At 43.5% G+C, this 16,806-nt stretch overlaps 1 protein-coding gene across 1 annotated transcript; it reads left to right on the forward strand.

Annotated features, from left to right (window-relative positions):
* Positions 1 to 2,269: 2,269 nt before the first annotated feature.
* On the forward strand, positions 2,270 to 14,809 carry MANSC1 (MANSC domain containing 1). The gene is made up of 3 exons (XM_065888028.1): positions 2,270 to 2,492; positions 5,423 to 5,563; positions 13,938 to 14,809. Exons 1-3 carry the CDS (start codon positions 2,270 to 2,272, stop codon positions 14,807 to 14,809), a joined length of 1,236 nt encoding a protein of 411 aa, XP_065744100.1.
* The last annotated feature ends 1,997 nt before the right edge of the window (positions 14,810 to 16,806 follow it).

The following is a 16,806-nucleotide window of genomic DNA, read 5'->3' on the forward strand; positions in this document are numbered from 1 at the left end:
CTTCCAGTTTTTTGGCAATTATGAATAAAGTGCTATAAATATTTGTATGCAGGTTTTTGTCAGGATTTAGTATTGTCAGTTTTTTGGATTTTAGCCATTCTGATAGGTGTGTAGTGGCATCTCATTGTTGTTTTAATTTGCAATTTCCTAATGACAATGATATTGAGCACCTTTTCGTATGCTTCTTTGGTGAGGTGTCCAGGTCTTTTGCTCCTTTAAATTGGATTGTTTGTTTTCTTTTTGGTAAGTTTTAAGAGTTCTTTGTATATTTTAGCTACCAGTTATTTATCAAATATGTGTTTTGCAAATACCTTCTCCCAGTCTGTGGCTTGGTTTTTCATTCTCTTAACAGTGTCTTGCACAGAGCAGAAGTTTTTAATTTTAATGGAATCCAACCTGTCAATTTTTTCTTTCATGGATTGTGCTTTTGGTGTTGTTATCTAGAAACTCACCTGAGGTCACAGAGACTTTATTCTATGTTACATAGGAGTTTTATAGTTGTGCATTTTACATTTAGGTCTATGATCCATTATGAGTTAATTTTTGTGAAAGATGTAAGGTCAGCGTCTAGATTTTTTTTGCATGTGGTTGTCCAGTTGTCCAGCACCATTTTTGAGAAGAATATCCATTCTCCATTGAATTGCCATTGCTCCTTTGTCAAAGATAAGTTGGCTGTATTTGTGTGGGTCTATTTCTGGGCTCCTTATTCTGTTCCATTGATCTATTTGTCTGTTCTTTTGTCAGTACTACATTGTCTTGATTAGCCGTGATTTCTGGTAAGTATTGAAGTCAGGTAGTGTCAGTCCTCCACCTTTGTTCTTCTTCAGTATTGTGTTGACTATTCTGGGCCTTTTTGCATTTCCATGTAAACTTTAAAATGGGTTTGTTGAGGGCTTCCCTGGTGGTGCAGTGGTTGAGAGTCCGCCTGCCAATGTAGGGGACACGGGTTCGTGCCCCGGTCCGGGAGGATCCCACGTGCCGCGGGGCGGCTGCGCCCGTGAGCCATGGCCGCTGAGCCTGCGCGTCCGGAGCCTGTGCTCCGCGGCGGGAGAGGCCACAGCAGTGAGAGGCCCGCGTACCGCCAAAAAAAAAAAAAAATTGGTTTGTTGAGGTCTATAAAATAACTTGCTGAGATTTTGATCGGAATTGCATTAAATCTGTAGATCAAGTTGGGAAGAACTGCCATCTTAGCAATATTGAGTAGTCCTATTGAGGAACACGGAATATCTCTCCATTTATTTAGATCTTCTTTGATATCTTTCATCAGAGTCTTATAGGCACATTTAAAAAACTTTTCAGTAATTATATTTCAATATAACTATCTTCCTTTGTAATCCTGTATATTTCATTTTATACATTTAACAGCATGTCTTTTATATATTTTAAAACATGTCAGAAGAGAGCCTAAGTAAGCATCACCAGAGTACCAAAGGGTTCATAACCAAAAAAAAAAATTAAAGAAGCGGTAATTCTGATCTAGGCTATCATTTAGTGAACAATTTGTATTCTGGAAATGAGGATATTTTCTGGTATAGCCTTGCCAGTTTCACATTTTTTTTTCTGGAAGAACCAGCTCACCAATGGAGTTGGCATTATATGTATTATGACTTTTGTGTTTTTAGGGACGTCAGAAAGAACACTTGCCCCTACAGTTTCCTTCAACTGAGCCAGAATATTCCCCCTGTTGATGGGCTAATTCCTAGAAGGACAATGTATGTAATTTTCTTAGCGCATTGCCTACCACTCAGTAGGTCATTTAAAAATGCTAATTGTTATTACTGAGAAAGAACATACATCCAAAGCGATGATCACTGCTTCATCAATGACCAATGACCACAGAGTTTGTGTCCTTTCCCCTCCTGCTTAGGAGAGGCAAGAAGAGGAAGGATTCTAAAACTGAAAAGCAGACGACCTCTTCTTTCATAGATACTTGTCAGATTTTAAGCATTGATGGGAGAGTGTATGTGTGTGTGCTTCCTAGCTTTCTGCCAAGTTTTTAATGAAAGGTTGTCTCAAATCTCTTCAAAGTGAAACAGATAAAAAATACTTGTTTATTCCTGTCCTTCTGTGAATTGTGAGTTGTTTACATTGACTTGAAGGAAATGAAATGTATCTTCTCTAGGTTTGTTCAAAGAAACAAAACTCATTGATGATTGTCTATTTTTGTGCTAGAGAGAAATTCGTCATCTGTCCAATCTTCTTGAAGCAAACTCAGGCCAGAAGGAGAGTTATCTGACCTTTGGAGACCAAGACTAACCTGAAATTTAAAATGTTGTTCCGGGAGGGATGGAGCTTGACTCACACTCGTGTAATAATTTGTTTCCTGACACTAAGGCTGTCCACCAGTCAGAACTGCCCCATCAAGAGTCTAGAAGATATGGTCATTGACATCCAGTCATCCCTTTCCAAGGGAATCAGAGGCAATGAGCCCATACACACATTAACTCAAGAAGACTGCGTTAATTCTTGCTGCTCAACAAAAAGCATATCAGGTAAGTAATAATGCCTTGGCAACTCTTTATTCCATGTGTTTTGTGATGTAACTAGCTGGTTGATGAGGCTGAATGGTTTGTACTGGTGATTCTCAATGGGGTAGAAAAGTGGTGGCAAAATCACTAGGGAATATTCCATGGTGTGCTCTCCCCTCCCCTAAGCTGAGCCAAAGTTACTGATGAGTGTATATATATCACTCAGATATGTGGGTAGAAAAAGGGTTGAAAACCACTGGTGTTGTGTTCTAACAGGCATCTGGGATATTGAAAACAGAAGTCCTACTTAAATGCTTGGCTTCCATCATCATGGAATATTGGAATACAGTGTGATATTAGAAAGAACGTTTAAACAGAAAGGGAGTTGAGACAAAAAATAAAATTCTAAAGTCATCCCAGAGGAGAATCAGCATTTGAGTTTTAAGTAGAAGCACAAAATTTCCGTTTTATCTCCCTTCCCTGGAGCTGGTGGCACAGGTGAGTCAGGAAGCCACTGGCCACTAATTGCAGCTTCTAGGAATCTAAGAGGCATGGGAAGGGGTTTAGAATGACCCATTCCATGACACAGAAGGAAACTGAGCCCCGCAGGTTTGAACCATGCCCTTGCATATTTCAGGCTCCAAACCTATGACCTGAAAACAGAAGTATATATCTAATAAACAAACAAAAAAAAAAAACACATAAGTTTATTGAGCACCTAATGCCTTGGTACGTGCTGGAGATAAAACAGTGAATAAGATGGAAAAGACCTTGTCATCAAGGACCCTAGAAGAACTAGTGAACACTGGGCTCGAGATCCTTACTTGATTTATCAGCTGACCAAATCACATGTTTTCTCTTAGATCTTTATTTCCATTTCATTCTATAACGATTGTGGTGTAATAAGATAAATACACATTCCCTGGCACAGAGGTCCTAAAACCCTGGGCATTTTCTGAGCATAGGAGCTTCTTCTGTTATTCATAATGAGCCCCATTCAATCATACCTGAGCTTATGCTCACAAGGTGACTCTTGGTGGAATCCTCGAGCGCCAGAGGACCAAGCTTTGCTTAGAAGCTTGGAACTTTCAGTCTCCTCCACCCACCTCCGGGTAGGGGGAAAGGGGGTGGAGATTGAATTCAGTCGCCAGTGGCCAATGACTTAATCAATTATGTCTGCGTAATAAAACTGCCATGAAAGCCCCTAAACAATGGGTTCAGGGAGCTTCCAAGTTGGTAAACACATCCATGTGCCAGGAGGCACCCCAACTCCACAGGGACGGTGGCTCTTGCACTTGGGACCCTTCCAGACCTCGCCCTATGTACCTCTTCATCGGGCTGTTCATTTGTATCCTTTGTAATAAACTATAACGGTAAGTATTGCATTTTCCTGAGTTCTGCGAGTCATTCTAGCAAGTTATGGAACCTGGGGTGGGGGGGGGGTGATAGCCAAGTTTGCCGTATGTGTGAGTGACCTGGGGACCTGATACTGTGACTGGCCTCTGAGTGGGGACAGTTTGATGGGACTGAGCCCTAGACCGGTGGGGTCTGACACTCACTCCAGGCAGTTAATATTAGAATCGAATTGAATTGTAAGACACCCCGTTGGTGTTAGAGAATCAGAGAACTAGAGAATTTGGGTAGAAATGACACCAGGTATTTGCTGTCATGAGGAAACAAATACTCAATGATCTTCTCAAATTGAGCTGTGTGCTTTTGGACACTCTTCATAGAGAAGTAATTTATGGAAGTCATAGAGGTCTCATTTAAATTTCTAGTTTTTCTCTAAATGTTGATATCAACATATATGTGGAATAGAAGCATCACCTGCAGATAGGACTGAATGCCATGTGGGCGTATCCTGGCAACATAGGAAACCTTGCATTTCTCTTCAGTTCCGTGATAGGTGTTTAGTAAGAAATGAGGGTTTGTGGCTTTATTCTACAAGCAAAAGTACTGTTACTGCTTTACTGTAAACAGAGGTACTTGTGGGTCTCAGTTAATGGATCTCAGGCTTTTCCCTCTTTTACCGAGTGTTGGTTTTTGACCGTTTAGGGTTCCAAAAAAGCACTTTGATAATTTGCCTATAGCCACAGACTCTAGAAAAATACCCACAAATACAAAGGACACAAAATTTTGTGTACAACTTGGACCCTATGGACCCTCCCCTTTACCTAAGTGCCCCCCAAAATGGTTTGTAGAATTATCACATCGTGGGGAAAGGAAAAGCCAAAGTAACCAGAGTACCCTTCTTGTTACCTGGCTAATGGAGACATGATAGGATAAAACCCCTGCAGAAACGAACTCAGTCTTATTTCCCACTGGGAGAGTCAAGGGTGATCCCTGACCGCTGCCTGATTGGGAGACAAACAAAAATGATAAGAGCAGAAATTTGAAGAACCCAAAGAAGAATGGTACTGATAAAAGTAAAAAATAGACTTGGCATTCCATATGCTGTGCAGCTCCATCGTGGAAGGAGGCATGTATAAGGCTGCATTTACTGACCCTCCCTGCCCACCACCCTCCCCTCGCCCCACACCAAGAAAACCAGACTGATGGCTTCGTAGGCGTCTAAGATGCCTTCAGGATGCAAGACGTACCTACAGTCATTAGGGTTAGATCCATTTCCTAAGGTCGGACTCAGTAGTGAGTTGTAGACTCAGTATTTCTATGTATGTTTTGATAAATATTTTAGCAAACGGAAGGCTTCTCTCTAAAGAATGAAATGTACTATTGAACATGTTTTGCCAAAATTACCATCATTCTGATTTTTAAACCCAGGGTCTTTAAAAATTGCTTTCAGTGCCTACACTAAGGAAAAGGAAATGACTCAGCGGCCAGCAGGCAGTGAACAAAGGGTTTTGTGTTGGCCACTAGAATAAATGTTTTCCTGCTCACCGTATTCTCTGGAAGATCCTATTTCAGAATAATGCTTATGAAACCTTTCATTGCAGGGGACAAAGCATGTAACTTGATGATCTTCGACACTCGAAAAACAACTAAACTACCCAACTGCTACCTGTTCTTCTGTCCCAGTGAGGAAGCCTGTCCCCTGAAACCAGCAAAGGGACTTATGAGTTACAGGATAATCAGAGGTAATAAAAACATTGTTCTTTGTCTTCTGTGATTGGAATTATGTAAGGATATAATTCATGTAAAAGGTTTTCTGCAAGAGTTTAAGAACTGCCAAAAGGGATCACAAGTATAGAGACACATCAGAAAATATCTCATGATTTAAAATTCCGTTGATTCAACCAAACATCTGCTTTTTTCCAGTTAAAGTATTTAATACCTATGAATGATAGTATTTTGTTTTGTTTTTGTTTTTACCTTCTTAAGGTAAAAGGCACACAGATCTTTCATGTAAACATTTTGAAACACGTCTTTAGAACTGTGTTAGCAACACTGGAATAAGTCTACAGGTCTCCAGGGGTGACTATTTTGAAAGGGTTAAGACGATGTAAATACAGTATATAAAATTCCGGTACATTTGTCATTAGATTCCAATTATTTTGTAATCACATTCTCTGAAATCAAACTCACTGGATTTTATTATCCAGACCTGGAAGGAAGCTCATTTCAGAAGTTTTTGAGGGAAGCTCATTTCAGAAGTTTTTGAGGGGCTTCCCTGGTGGCACAGTGGTTGAGGGTCCGCCTGCCGATGCAGGGGACACGGGTTCGTGCCCCGGTCTGGGAAGATCCCACATGCCATGGAGCGGCTGGGCCCGTGAGCCATGGCCGCTGAGCCTGCGTGTCCAGAGCCTGTGCTCCGCAACGGGAGAGGCCACAATGGTGAGAGGCCCGCGTACTGCAAAAAAAAAAAAAAAAAAAAAAAAAGTTTTTGAGAAAAAGCTACATGCCAAATTCTGTGCAAGGCATTGGAAATAGAGTCTCCACATTTGGAAATGACATATTTGCTCAGAATACAGAAAATAAACAAGTAAAAATTATTTGGATATGCCTTGGTGAGATTTTGGCTTGTTAATATTTCAGGATGAAATGCTTTCAAGTATGAAGTTTACTTTTATTTCAGTTTTATAAAGTTTTTGTCCTTACACCCTTAGGTATTAATAATATTCCCTGCATTTATTCAGTAAGAAACAAATTTTATTTAGCATCTTCTATGTGCCAAGCACTTTTTACGCCTTAAGGATAGAAAGATACGACACTAAACATGAAAAACAAGGTTCTCATTTATGGAACTAATATTTTAGGAGAGAGAGACAATAACCTTAATAAATAAATAATCCAGAAAAATAGTCACCATGGACATAGAGAACAGACTTGTGGTTGCCCATGGGTAGGGGGTTGGGGAGGAATGGAATGTGGGAAGATGGGGTTAGCAGATGTAAGCTTTTATATATGGAATGGATAAACAACAAGGTCCTAGTGCATAGCACAGGGAACTATATTCAGTATCCTATGAAAGGGCTTCCCTGGTGGCGCCGTGGTTAAGAATCTGCCTGCCGATGCAGGGGACACAGATTCGAGCCCTGGTCCGGGAAGATCCCACATACCGCAGAGCAACTAAGCCCGTGCGCCACAACTACTGAGCCCGCGCGCCTAGAGCCCGTGCTCCGCAACAAGAGAAGCCACTGCAATGAGGAGCCCGCGCACCGCAACGGAGAGTAGCCCCCGCTCGCTGCAACTAGAGGAAGTCGGCATGCAGCAACGAAGACCCACTGCAGCCAAAAAAAAAAAAAAATCCTGTGAAAAACCGTAATGGAAAAGAATATAAAAGAAAGAATGTAGGACTTCCCTGGTGGTGCAGTGGTTAAGAATCCGCCTGCCAATGCAGGGGACACGGGTTCGAGCCCTGCTCGGGCAGGATCCCACATGCTGCGGAGCAACTAAGCCCCTGCGCCACAACTGCTGAGCCTGCGCTCTAGATCCCGTGAGCCACAATTACTGAGCCTCCGTGCTGCAACTACTGAAGTCTGTGCGCCTAGAGCCCATGCTCCGCAACAAGAAGCCGCTGCAATGAGAAGCCTGCGCACCACAGTGAAGAGTAGCCCCCCCTTGCCGCAACTAGAGAAAGCCCGCGCACAGCAACGAAGACCCAATGCAGCCAAAAATAAGCAAATTAAATAAATTTATTTTTTTAAAAAGGTGGTTACCCTTAACAAAAAAAGTATATATATAAACTGAATCACTTTGCCGTACAGCAGAAATTAACACAGCATTGTAAATCAACTATACTTCAATTTAAAAAATTAAAAAAATAACAGTGATCATAATAAAATGAAACATGGCCTTTATATAAGAATATATTTTCAAAGCAGAGAAAATTAAAACAAAATTCCCATTTAAAAAAGTAGTCATAAGAGCTATGCAGATAATTGAGCTAAGACAGCACAATAGATAATCACAGAGGGACTTCCCTGGCGGTCCAGTGGTTAAGGCTCCTCGCTTCCATTGCAGGGGATGCAGATTCGATCCCTGTTCGGGGAACTAGGATCCTGCATGCCACACAGCACAGCCAAAAAAAAAAAAAAATAGTCACTGAGTGGACCGGCTGGATTAGGCGCTCAGGGGAAGCGTCTGTGAAGACGTAACCCCTAAGCTGAGATCTGAAGACGGGGGAGCCGGATGTGAGAAGATTGTAGAAAGACCTTCCAGGCAGAGGAAACAGGCTATTCTAATATCCTAAGGCAGAATGGTTTGGGAGTGTTCGTTCAAACACTCCAGTCTCAGCAGCTGACTCACAGTGAACCTTGGAAGGAGTGATATGCAAGAAGGAAGGCAAGTGGGGCCATCCCGTCAAGCTCTGTAGGGGTAGGGAGTTTTTATTTTCGGTGCATGACGGAAAGCCATTGGAAGGTTTTCAGCAGGCATGTATAACGAGCTGTTTTAAAGGTGATTTCTCAAAGCTCACTGTGACCACTCTATTGGGAATGGACAATGGCGCAGCAGCAAGAGGGCATGTGGGAAGACTGGGTAGGAGGCTGGGACGAGATCTGAGTGAAAGGCCGTGGCCTTGGGGACCAGGGAGACAGTGGAAGAGATGGAGGGAAGTAAACATACGAGCCATTTCAGCGATAGCATTGACAGGGCTTGCTGGTGGTGTGGATGTGGGGAATGAGGAAGAGCGAAGAGTGAAACTGAGTCCTAGTCCTGGGCTCGAGTGTCTGGGTGGGTGGTGGTACCGTCTACTGAGCTGGGGAAGTGGATTTGCGGTTGGGAGGGAGAGTGCAGTCAGGGTTCTCTGGGGAATGATGTTCCCCGGGGCATCCGGACACTGACTCTGCTTTGTCCCCTGAGTGCGGCTGTGTCCCCTGAGTGAGGCTGTGTCTGAGTTTCGTTCATGAAGCAGGAAAAACTGATGTGTCAAACATTCCCTTAAACAGGAGCGTAAAGCACAGATTGCTTGTGTAAATTCTTCCTACATAGTGGTAGAAGCCCAAGTCTAAAAAGATTGGCAGATAAGGTACAAAGTTTCACTTTTGCCTGATGAAAAATTCTGGACGTGGTTGATGGTGAGGGTTGCACAAACTCAATGCCACGGAACTATACTCTTAAAAATGGGTTAAAGTGGTACATTGTATGTAGTATATTTTACCACAGTTGTTAAAAAGAATAATTTTTTAAAAAGACTACAACACAGAACAAATTAAGCCCCTCAGAGCAGCCAGGATCTTACCTTGGGTGGAAAGTATCTTGTCTCCCTGCCCCTTCTGGGCTTCACACTGGCCAGGGCAGTTGCCCCTGACTGTTCGCCTCCTTTACATCTATATATAACCTTGGCTAAAAACACCGGGACCTACAGTGTTGTGCGGTTATGGCTTCTTGCTTCTCCTCTTTTTTTTTTTTTTTTTTTGCGGTATGTGGATCTCTCACTGTTGCGGCCTCTCCTGTTGCGGAGCACAGGCTCCGGATGCGCAGGCTCAGCGGCCATGGCTCACGGGTCCAGCCACTCCGCGGTATGTGGGATCTTCCCGGACCGGGGCACGAACCTGTGTCCCCTGCATCGGCAGGCGGACTCTCAACCACTGCACCACCAGGGAAGCCTGTCCTCTTTTTTTTTTTTCACCACCTGGAACATGGCAGAACCTGTTGGACACCCAGGGGTGGTATCCAGCAGCCTGAGTTTCCAGTGAGGTCAGGGCTCAAGACGCTAATTGGAATGTTTATTTTTCTCCTTCAAGAGCTCCCATCAGGTGGAAGTTGGACCATCACATCTGCCTCTCTGATCCCTTCTCACTGCCTCTTCTTCATTGTGTCCTTTCTTCCACTGTCAGTGTGTATTCCCTATGTCTATCAGCTATTTCACAATTAAAGCAGAATATTAAAGAAATTATAGGTAATTGAATCTAGTCATTCGACTTCCATAAAAATCTATACCAAAGAAAAAGCTGTTGTTGTGAAACTGTTTATCACGTAATTAGTTTAAAAAGTGAAAACAGCACTTTTTGATTAGTTTAAAGGAAATTAGTTTAAAAGTTTCTACAGCTTAAATGTCCAAATGCTATGGAATGGTTGGATATAAAGTATAATGGATCCACCTGAGGGAATACAATGCAGATGTTAAAAAATAAGTTTGAGATGTAGAAATAAAATGTCACCTAAATTTCAGGTGAAAAACACCCAGTTTTTAAATTACATGAAAAAAAATTTAATTTTAAGGTGTGCATAAATGTTAATAGTGGCCGGGACATGATAGAAATTATCGTTGAATTTGTTTTATAACTTTCATAATACTTCTGTCATGTTACTGACTTTATAATGCATGCATAAAGAGGGAGTATGTGGTAAAGATTCCATTTTCTCCAGTGGAAGTGGGAGAAAAGTGAACTTGGCTTGTGCCTAAACCTTTTAAGGGCAAGTGTGAAGGTAGTGACTGAAGTGGAATTAGAATCGAACAATTCCTGTGTCAGCCACCAGGGGGCACCATCAGCCCAGAGCCGGTGGCTACCTAGGGGCAAAGTGGCACCAACCCCGGACTTGGTGTGCAACAGGCTGTCTGTATCTACAGATGTTTACAAATTGTGTTTGTAATTCTATTTATGAATCTGCCCATGTTGATGGATTGAGATTGCCCCATAAAAATAAATATCTGCCTCCTGGTCAGAGTGAAATTCAGTAGATATAAGTTTGGTGGTTTGTTTTCAGATGAACTCTATTTCCTGTAACTGACTAATATTTACAGACTGAAAGTTTGAAAGATAACAGTGTGCTCTGTTCATTCTGTAAAACCATTGCAGCTTGGCATTATTTAATGTTTGTTTTTTGGAGCTTGGTGGTCTGTCATTCCTCCAAGGACTAGAATAGGGGAATTCAGAAATAGAATACATTGAAAGTCTATTTGCTCAGCTGGTTGCCAAGTTAATAGTCAGTCCCTAAATTTTTTTATCTAGTGAAGTCACTTGACAATGAAAGTCAAAAGAGCGGTTGAGGACACATTTCCCAGCTCCTTCTATAGCTCATGGCTAAGTGACTGAGAGAAAACACCACACCCCAAAGGCAAACATCAGTGGGTGAGGTGAATGGAGCAGGTGTGGAGAATCCCTGTGTGGTTCTAGGATCTTTGCCAATAGATGAGTCTTATCAAGAAATGGGAATAGCCCTAGCTTTGCTTTATTTATGACCTTGTATTCTTTTTTTTTTTTTTTTTAAATATTTATTTATTTATCTTTGGCTGCATTGGGTCTTCGTTGCTGTGCGCGGGCTTTCTCTATTTGCAGCAAGCGGGGGCTACTCTTCGTTGCAGTGGCTTCTCTTGTTGTGGAGCACGGGCTCTAGGCGTGCAGGCTTCAGTAGTTATGGCACGTGGGCTCAGTAATTGTGGCTCTCCCGGCTCTAGAGTGCAGACTCAGTAGTTGTGGTGCACGGGCTTAGTTGCTCCGCGGCATGTGGGATCTTCCCGGACCAGGGATCGAACCCATATCCCCTGCATTGGAAGGCGGATTCTTAACCACTGTGCCACCAGGGAAGCCCGACCTTGTATTCTTGAGAAAGAAAACAGCTGTTTGGTCATTCTTGTCAACGGCCTTATTTTAAGCTTTGAGTTCACACATATCACAGAGCATTTATTTTGCCTTCTTTTTAAACTTTAAAATGAAATATGATGAGTCCTGCTCTTTTTTAAAATATCTGACACGACCTAAAAATACAGGTGCTGTTTATCTCGTGGTGATACTATGCCTATGAATGTGATATCACCTGCAGCAGAAACTCTTTTCTTCAGCATTGTTGGAGGAATTTCAGGCATCCAAATTCTATTTTAGAGTGTCCTAGAGCAGGTATCCACAAACTTTTTCTGTCGAGGGCCAAATAATAAGTATTTTAGGCTTTTCAGGCAAGTCTGTTAGACTTAGTGGGCCATATGCAATCTGTCGGACCTCCTCACTTCTGTCCTTGTAGTAGAAGCAGCCATAGACAATATGTAAACAAATGGGCATGCTTGTATGCCAATAAAACTTTGTTTATGGACACTGAAATGTGAATTTCATATAATTTTCACGTGTTACAAAATATTATCCTTCTGGATTTTTTTCAATCATTTAAGAATGTAGAAAACATTCTTAGCTCGCAAGCCATATGAAGATAAGTGGCCATGATTTGCTGACCCCTGTCCTAGACGGATTACTAAGTGACAGTTCTAAAGGACCTCTGAGTAGTGAGAAGCTTAGAGAGTAGTCAAAGATGTCACAAATCTGAAGTTGCCTCTGGATCTATTTGTTAGCAGAGCGGAGAGTGAGGTCTAGTTTAGAAACTGGTACTGAGGGGAGTTGAAATAGAAGACGGAAAAGAGAAGAGGGGAGAATCACCGTTACTTCCTTCCTTGTGTTTCTGCCGTTCTAATTTAAGTGAAATGATAAGCCAAGTAGCAGAGTGATACAGAGCAATTCAAGGGGTCCTTCTCTGTCCCGGATTGCTTTAACCAGCCTTTTCAGTTCGAGCTGTGATAAACGGCATGTGTGACGAAGAGCAAAACTCTAAACTTTCTCACACAGGAGGAGGATCTGAGGCTGGTTCCTCCTCAGCAGGAGTTGGGACTCTGTGATTTTCTGCTCTTTATGCTAGCCACGTGGCCATAGTGATTTCAAATACTGGTCCATGGTCCTCAGAACCTAAGATGTTGGCTCTAAAATGTTGATCTTCAAGGGTCAAAAGAAAATCTCTCAGATCGTCTTCCTCCCCTGAGTCCAGTGCTGAAAGCTGGTTGGGTTTTTTTGTTTTTTTTTTAAATATTTATTTATTGGGACTTCCCTGGCGGTCCAGTGGTTAAGAATCCACCTTCCATGGGCTTCCCTGGTGGCACAGTGGTTGAGAGTCCGCCTGCCGATGCGGGGGACACAAGTTCGTGCCCCGGTCCGGGAGGATCCCACATGCCGCGGAGCAGCTGGGCCCGTGAGCCATGGCCGCTGAGCCTGCGCGTCCGGAGCCTGTGCTCCGCAACGGGAGAGGCCACGACAGTGAGAGGCCCGCGTACCGCAAAAAAATAAATAAATAAATGAAGAATCCACCTTCCAATGCAGGGGATGCGGGTTCGATCCTCGGTCAGGGAACTAAGATCCCACGTGCTGCGGGGCTCTAGAGCCCCCGTGCCACAACTACCGAGCCCGCGTGCCACAGCTACTGAGCCCATGCGCTCTCGAGCCCATGCGCCGCAGCTAGAAAGAAGCCTGTGTGCCACAGCGAAAGATTCCACATGCCGCAAGGAAGATCCCGCGTGCCACAACGAAGACCTGATGCAACCAAATAAATAAATAACTATTAAAAATATAAAAATGCAGGCTCTTAGTTGCGGCGTGCAGGATCTAGTTCCCTGGGCCCCCTGCATTGGGAGCATGCAGTCTTAACTGCTGGACCACCAGGGAAGTCCCTGAAACCCATTTTTTTAATTGAAAAACGTCATCAGCTTTGTGCTGCCGCCTTGGCTTCAGGGACCCTCCAGCTTCCTCCTCCTCCTCCTCGTGGAAGGCAAGTCACTGGGATTTTGTCTCCTCCCCTCATTGTCCCGTGGGCTACCCCGTCCCCACCGTGATATCTCCCCTAGGGATTGCTTGCTTCCCAGTTGTCACTGCAGTCCCAGCTGGCACGGCTTGTGCCTCACACCAGCGTTTTCTCTGCCAGTCCTCTTCCTACCGCATCATCCCAGCCCAGCTGCCTTCCCCGGCCTTGGCCCCTGAAGGGTCCCCATCTTCCTAAACCTCTTGCTGCCCATGCTGAGCTCCTCTTAGCATCTCTGCTGGTCCCCTCCCACCTCTTCCTTCATTTGCCCGATGCTCCTCCACGCATTTCTCTTCTCCTCTGGGCCAACACTCTAGAAATAAACCACAGCATCTGGGGGAGAGGCAGGGTCATCAGGATCTGATTTAGCAATTCGTATTTTTCCATTTTGCACCACGAAATGTCAAGAATCAACAGTTTGAGGTCTTATTGAACAAGCTGATAACGTTTGTACTCGTTAACCTCCCTTCGCATGGAAATACGGAAGTCTTTTTTAAATTTTCTTTCCGTCTTCAGATTTTCCATCTTTGGCGGGAACTGATTTGCCAAGCCAGGAGGTAGCCCAGGAAGAGTCTCTGTTCCTCAGCAGGTCTTCACACACCATCACTCCCACGCCCCCTCCTCCCACCGGTGATTCAGAGCCCACGGTCTTATGGAGAGATTCATTTTCTCAGAAGTTTGGATCCTCAGATCACGTGGAGAAACTACTCAAGATTGACCTGGCGAGTCCACGGTGGACTGTTGATAAAGAAAATGACCACTCTCAGAAGTCACCGTCTTCCTCAGAGCAAACGGTAGCTCATCTGCTGCCTGAAAATGTGACAGTGTTCCCCAGTCCGGTGGCAGTTACCGCTCTGCCCGCCATCCTGGCCTCTCCAAAGCCTGCATCGCTCCCTGCCGCCAACGCTGCAGGGATACCTTCTGTGACTCCTCAGCCTCAGGGGGCCACCTCTGCCCCACCTGTAGCCGCGGTCACTAACACGACCACAACTGAGGTTCCGACTTCCATCTTTAGGGCATCGACACACTCGAAAGGCCCACCAGACACGGCGCCCTTTAGAGACGTTTCCAGCTTGACTTGGAACACAGAGGCTGCCCGGGACCCTGCTCCGTTTCCTTTGTCAAATGTGAATTCTCCCACTACAAATACAACAGCTTCCCAGGAAGATGGGAAGGCCAGCTCTGGTGGGCCCTCCCTGAGCGGTGCTCCAGAAAGGCAGCAGGGCCTCGCATTTGAACAGTGGCTCCTGGTCGGGACCGTGCTCTTTGGGGTCCTGTTCCTCGCCATAGGCCTGGGTCTCTTGGGCAGAACGCTCTTAGAATCCCTCCGCAGGAAACGTTACTCGAGGCTTGATTATTTGATCAATGGCATCTATGTTGACATCTAAGGAGGACATTAGATGCCTCTTTTTTTTTTTTCCTTGGGCTGTGGGATGTGGGATCTTAGTTCCCCGACCAGGACCAGGGATCGAACCCGTGCCCCCTACAGTGGAAGTGGGGAGCCTTAACCACTGGGATGCCAGGGAGGTCCCTAGATGTCTCTTTATTCATGTAGTTACTAATAGCCCCTATGCAGCGAGGTTCTGCTGATTTGCTCACCTTCGCGGGATTTTTCAAGTATTTTGAAGACAGGCAGAGATGCCTCCTACCGCTCTCTTTTTGCTTGTTCTGCGAAAAGAAGCGGGGGAAAGAAACAAACTGGGTGATTTGAAGGATCTGTCTCTAAAATATTAGCTGAAAACAAAGCTCTACCTAAAGCAATAAAGAATAATTGCCACATCAATTGGAAAATGACTGGCTTTTTACAAGGAAAAAGGGTTAGGACTCCTAGGCTCCAATTCATTAATATTTCTGGTTCCAGATAAAGTTGACTGTTTATGGTATTAATTCTAATGGATTTACTTTCCTTTTTATATGAATTCCAATAAAACTTATTCCAGATGTATTTCCTTCCAATTAAATATCTGAATAAATCTTTTGGTACTCAGTTAATGTTCTTTGCAAGTGACACGTCCAGCTGGATAACTTTAAATTTATTCCCACCAGCAAAATGATTAAATGATGAAAATATGTGTTCTAAGTTAAAAAGACAACCCCCCCTTATCCCATCAATGAGCAAAAGAGGTTCCTTTGGGAGAATTCCAGCAGAATATTAGCCTGCATGGAGATGATGATAAGTTCTGATAAATGGCCACATCTACTTTGGGTCTGCTCTAGTTAACTTTTTCAAAAAAACAAAAGAAAAAGTAATATAGGCATTTTCCAAACTTAAGTAAATTTAGAATGTAACAGAATTATTTATAAGTCCTTATCTAAACTTGACCAATAGTCAATTTTGGCTTTATTTGGAATAACATTGGAAATAACAGATAGCACTTAAAATTACAGGCGTACCTCATTTTATTGTCCTTCACTTTATCATGCTTCACAGATACTGCATTTTTCACAGATTTAAGGTTTATGGCAGCCCTGCCTCAAGCAGGTCTATTGGTGCCATTTTTCTACAGCATTTTCTCACTTCATGTCTCTGTGTCACATTTTGGTAATTCTTGCAGTATTTCAAACTTTTTCATTATTATATTTGTTCCGGGGATCTGTAATCAATGATCTTTGATGTTACCACTAGGAATTGCTGAAGACGCAGACGATGGTTAGCCTTTTTTAGCAATATTTTAAAATTAAGGTATATACTTCTTTTAGGCAATGCTGTTGCACTTAATACTACAGTACAGTGTAAACATGACTTTTATATGTACTGGGAAACAAAAATCTTCGTGAGACTCGCTTTCTTGTCGTATTCACTTTACTGCTGTGGTCTGGAACCGAACCCGCAATATCTCCGAGGTCTGCCTGTATTATTAAGTGATTAGCGTCCTGTAATTTTTATTGATTAGTTATTACAGTGTCCGAGAAATGTTTTGAGTAACGGGGGTTTGCCGGACAAGTTACAGTGGGGTAGCTGGGAATCCAGGAGACCGCCTGGGTCAGTTCGACATCTCATCTCTCTGGACTTCAATTTGCTTCTTTGCAAATCAAGAGGTTTGGTCCCTGGTGTCGTCAGGGTTTTTAAAGACAAAAATGGGATTCAGGTGAGAATTCATACAGTGAACGCTAGAGGGCAGTAACTGGTTAATAAGTAGAGCAACGAAGGCAAATGTAGAGGAGGCAGAAACAGGCTTTTCTCCTTTTTCCTCCTTCCCGTCCCCTCGCCTGGAACCCCTACCCCTACCCCCTGGTTTACCCTAAGCTCATAAAGCTCATTAAGAGGAAAGCTGGTCTATTGAAAATACTACTTTTCATATGTTTTCCAACTTAACAGCTTGACACAAATCTCCAAGGGGTTTACATAAGCTTTAAGTAGGTTGAATAAATAAAACCTTGACTC

This window comes from Phocoena phocoena, chromosome 11 (genome assembly GCF_963924675.1).
Source record: "Phocoena phocoena chromosome 11, mPhoPho1.1, whole genome shotgun sequence".
Classification (NCBI taxonomy): Eukaryota; Metazoa; Chordata; class Mammalia; order Artiodactyla; family Phocoenidae; genus Phocoena; species Phocoena phocoena.

Excerpts from the sequence above, each read along its gene's own strand:
- MANSC1 (XM_065888028.1), top strand. The coding sequence starts at position 2,270 with ATGTTGTTCCGGGAGGGATGGAGCTTGACTCACACTCGTGTAATAATT. Across the intron at positions 2,493-5,422 it reads CTCAACAAAAAGCATATCAG|GGGACAAAGCATGTAACTTG; the intron begins GTAAGTAATAAT and ends CTTTCATTGCAG. Across the intron at positions 5,564-13,937 it reads GAGTTACAGGATAATCAGAG|ATTTTCCATCTTTGGCGGGA; the intron begins GTAATAAAAACA and ends TTCCGTCTTCAG.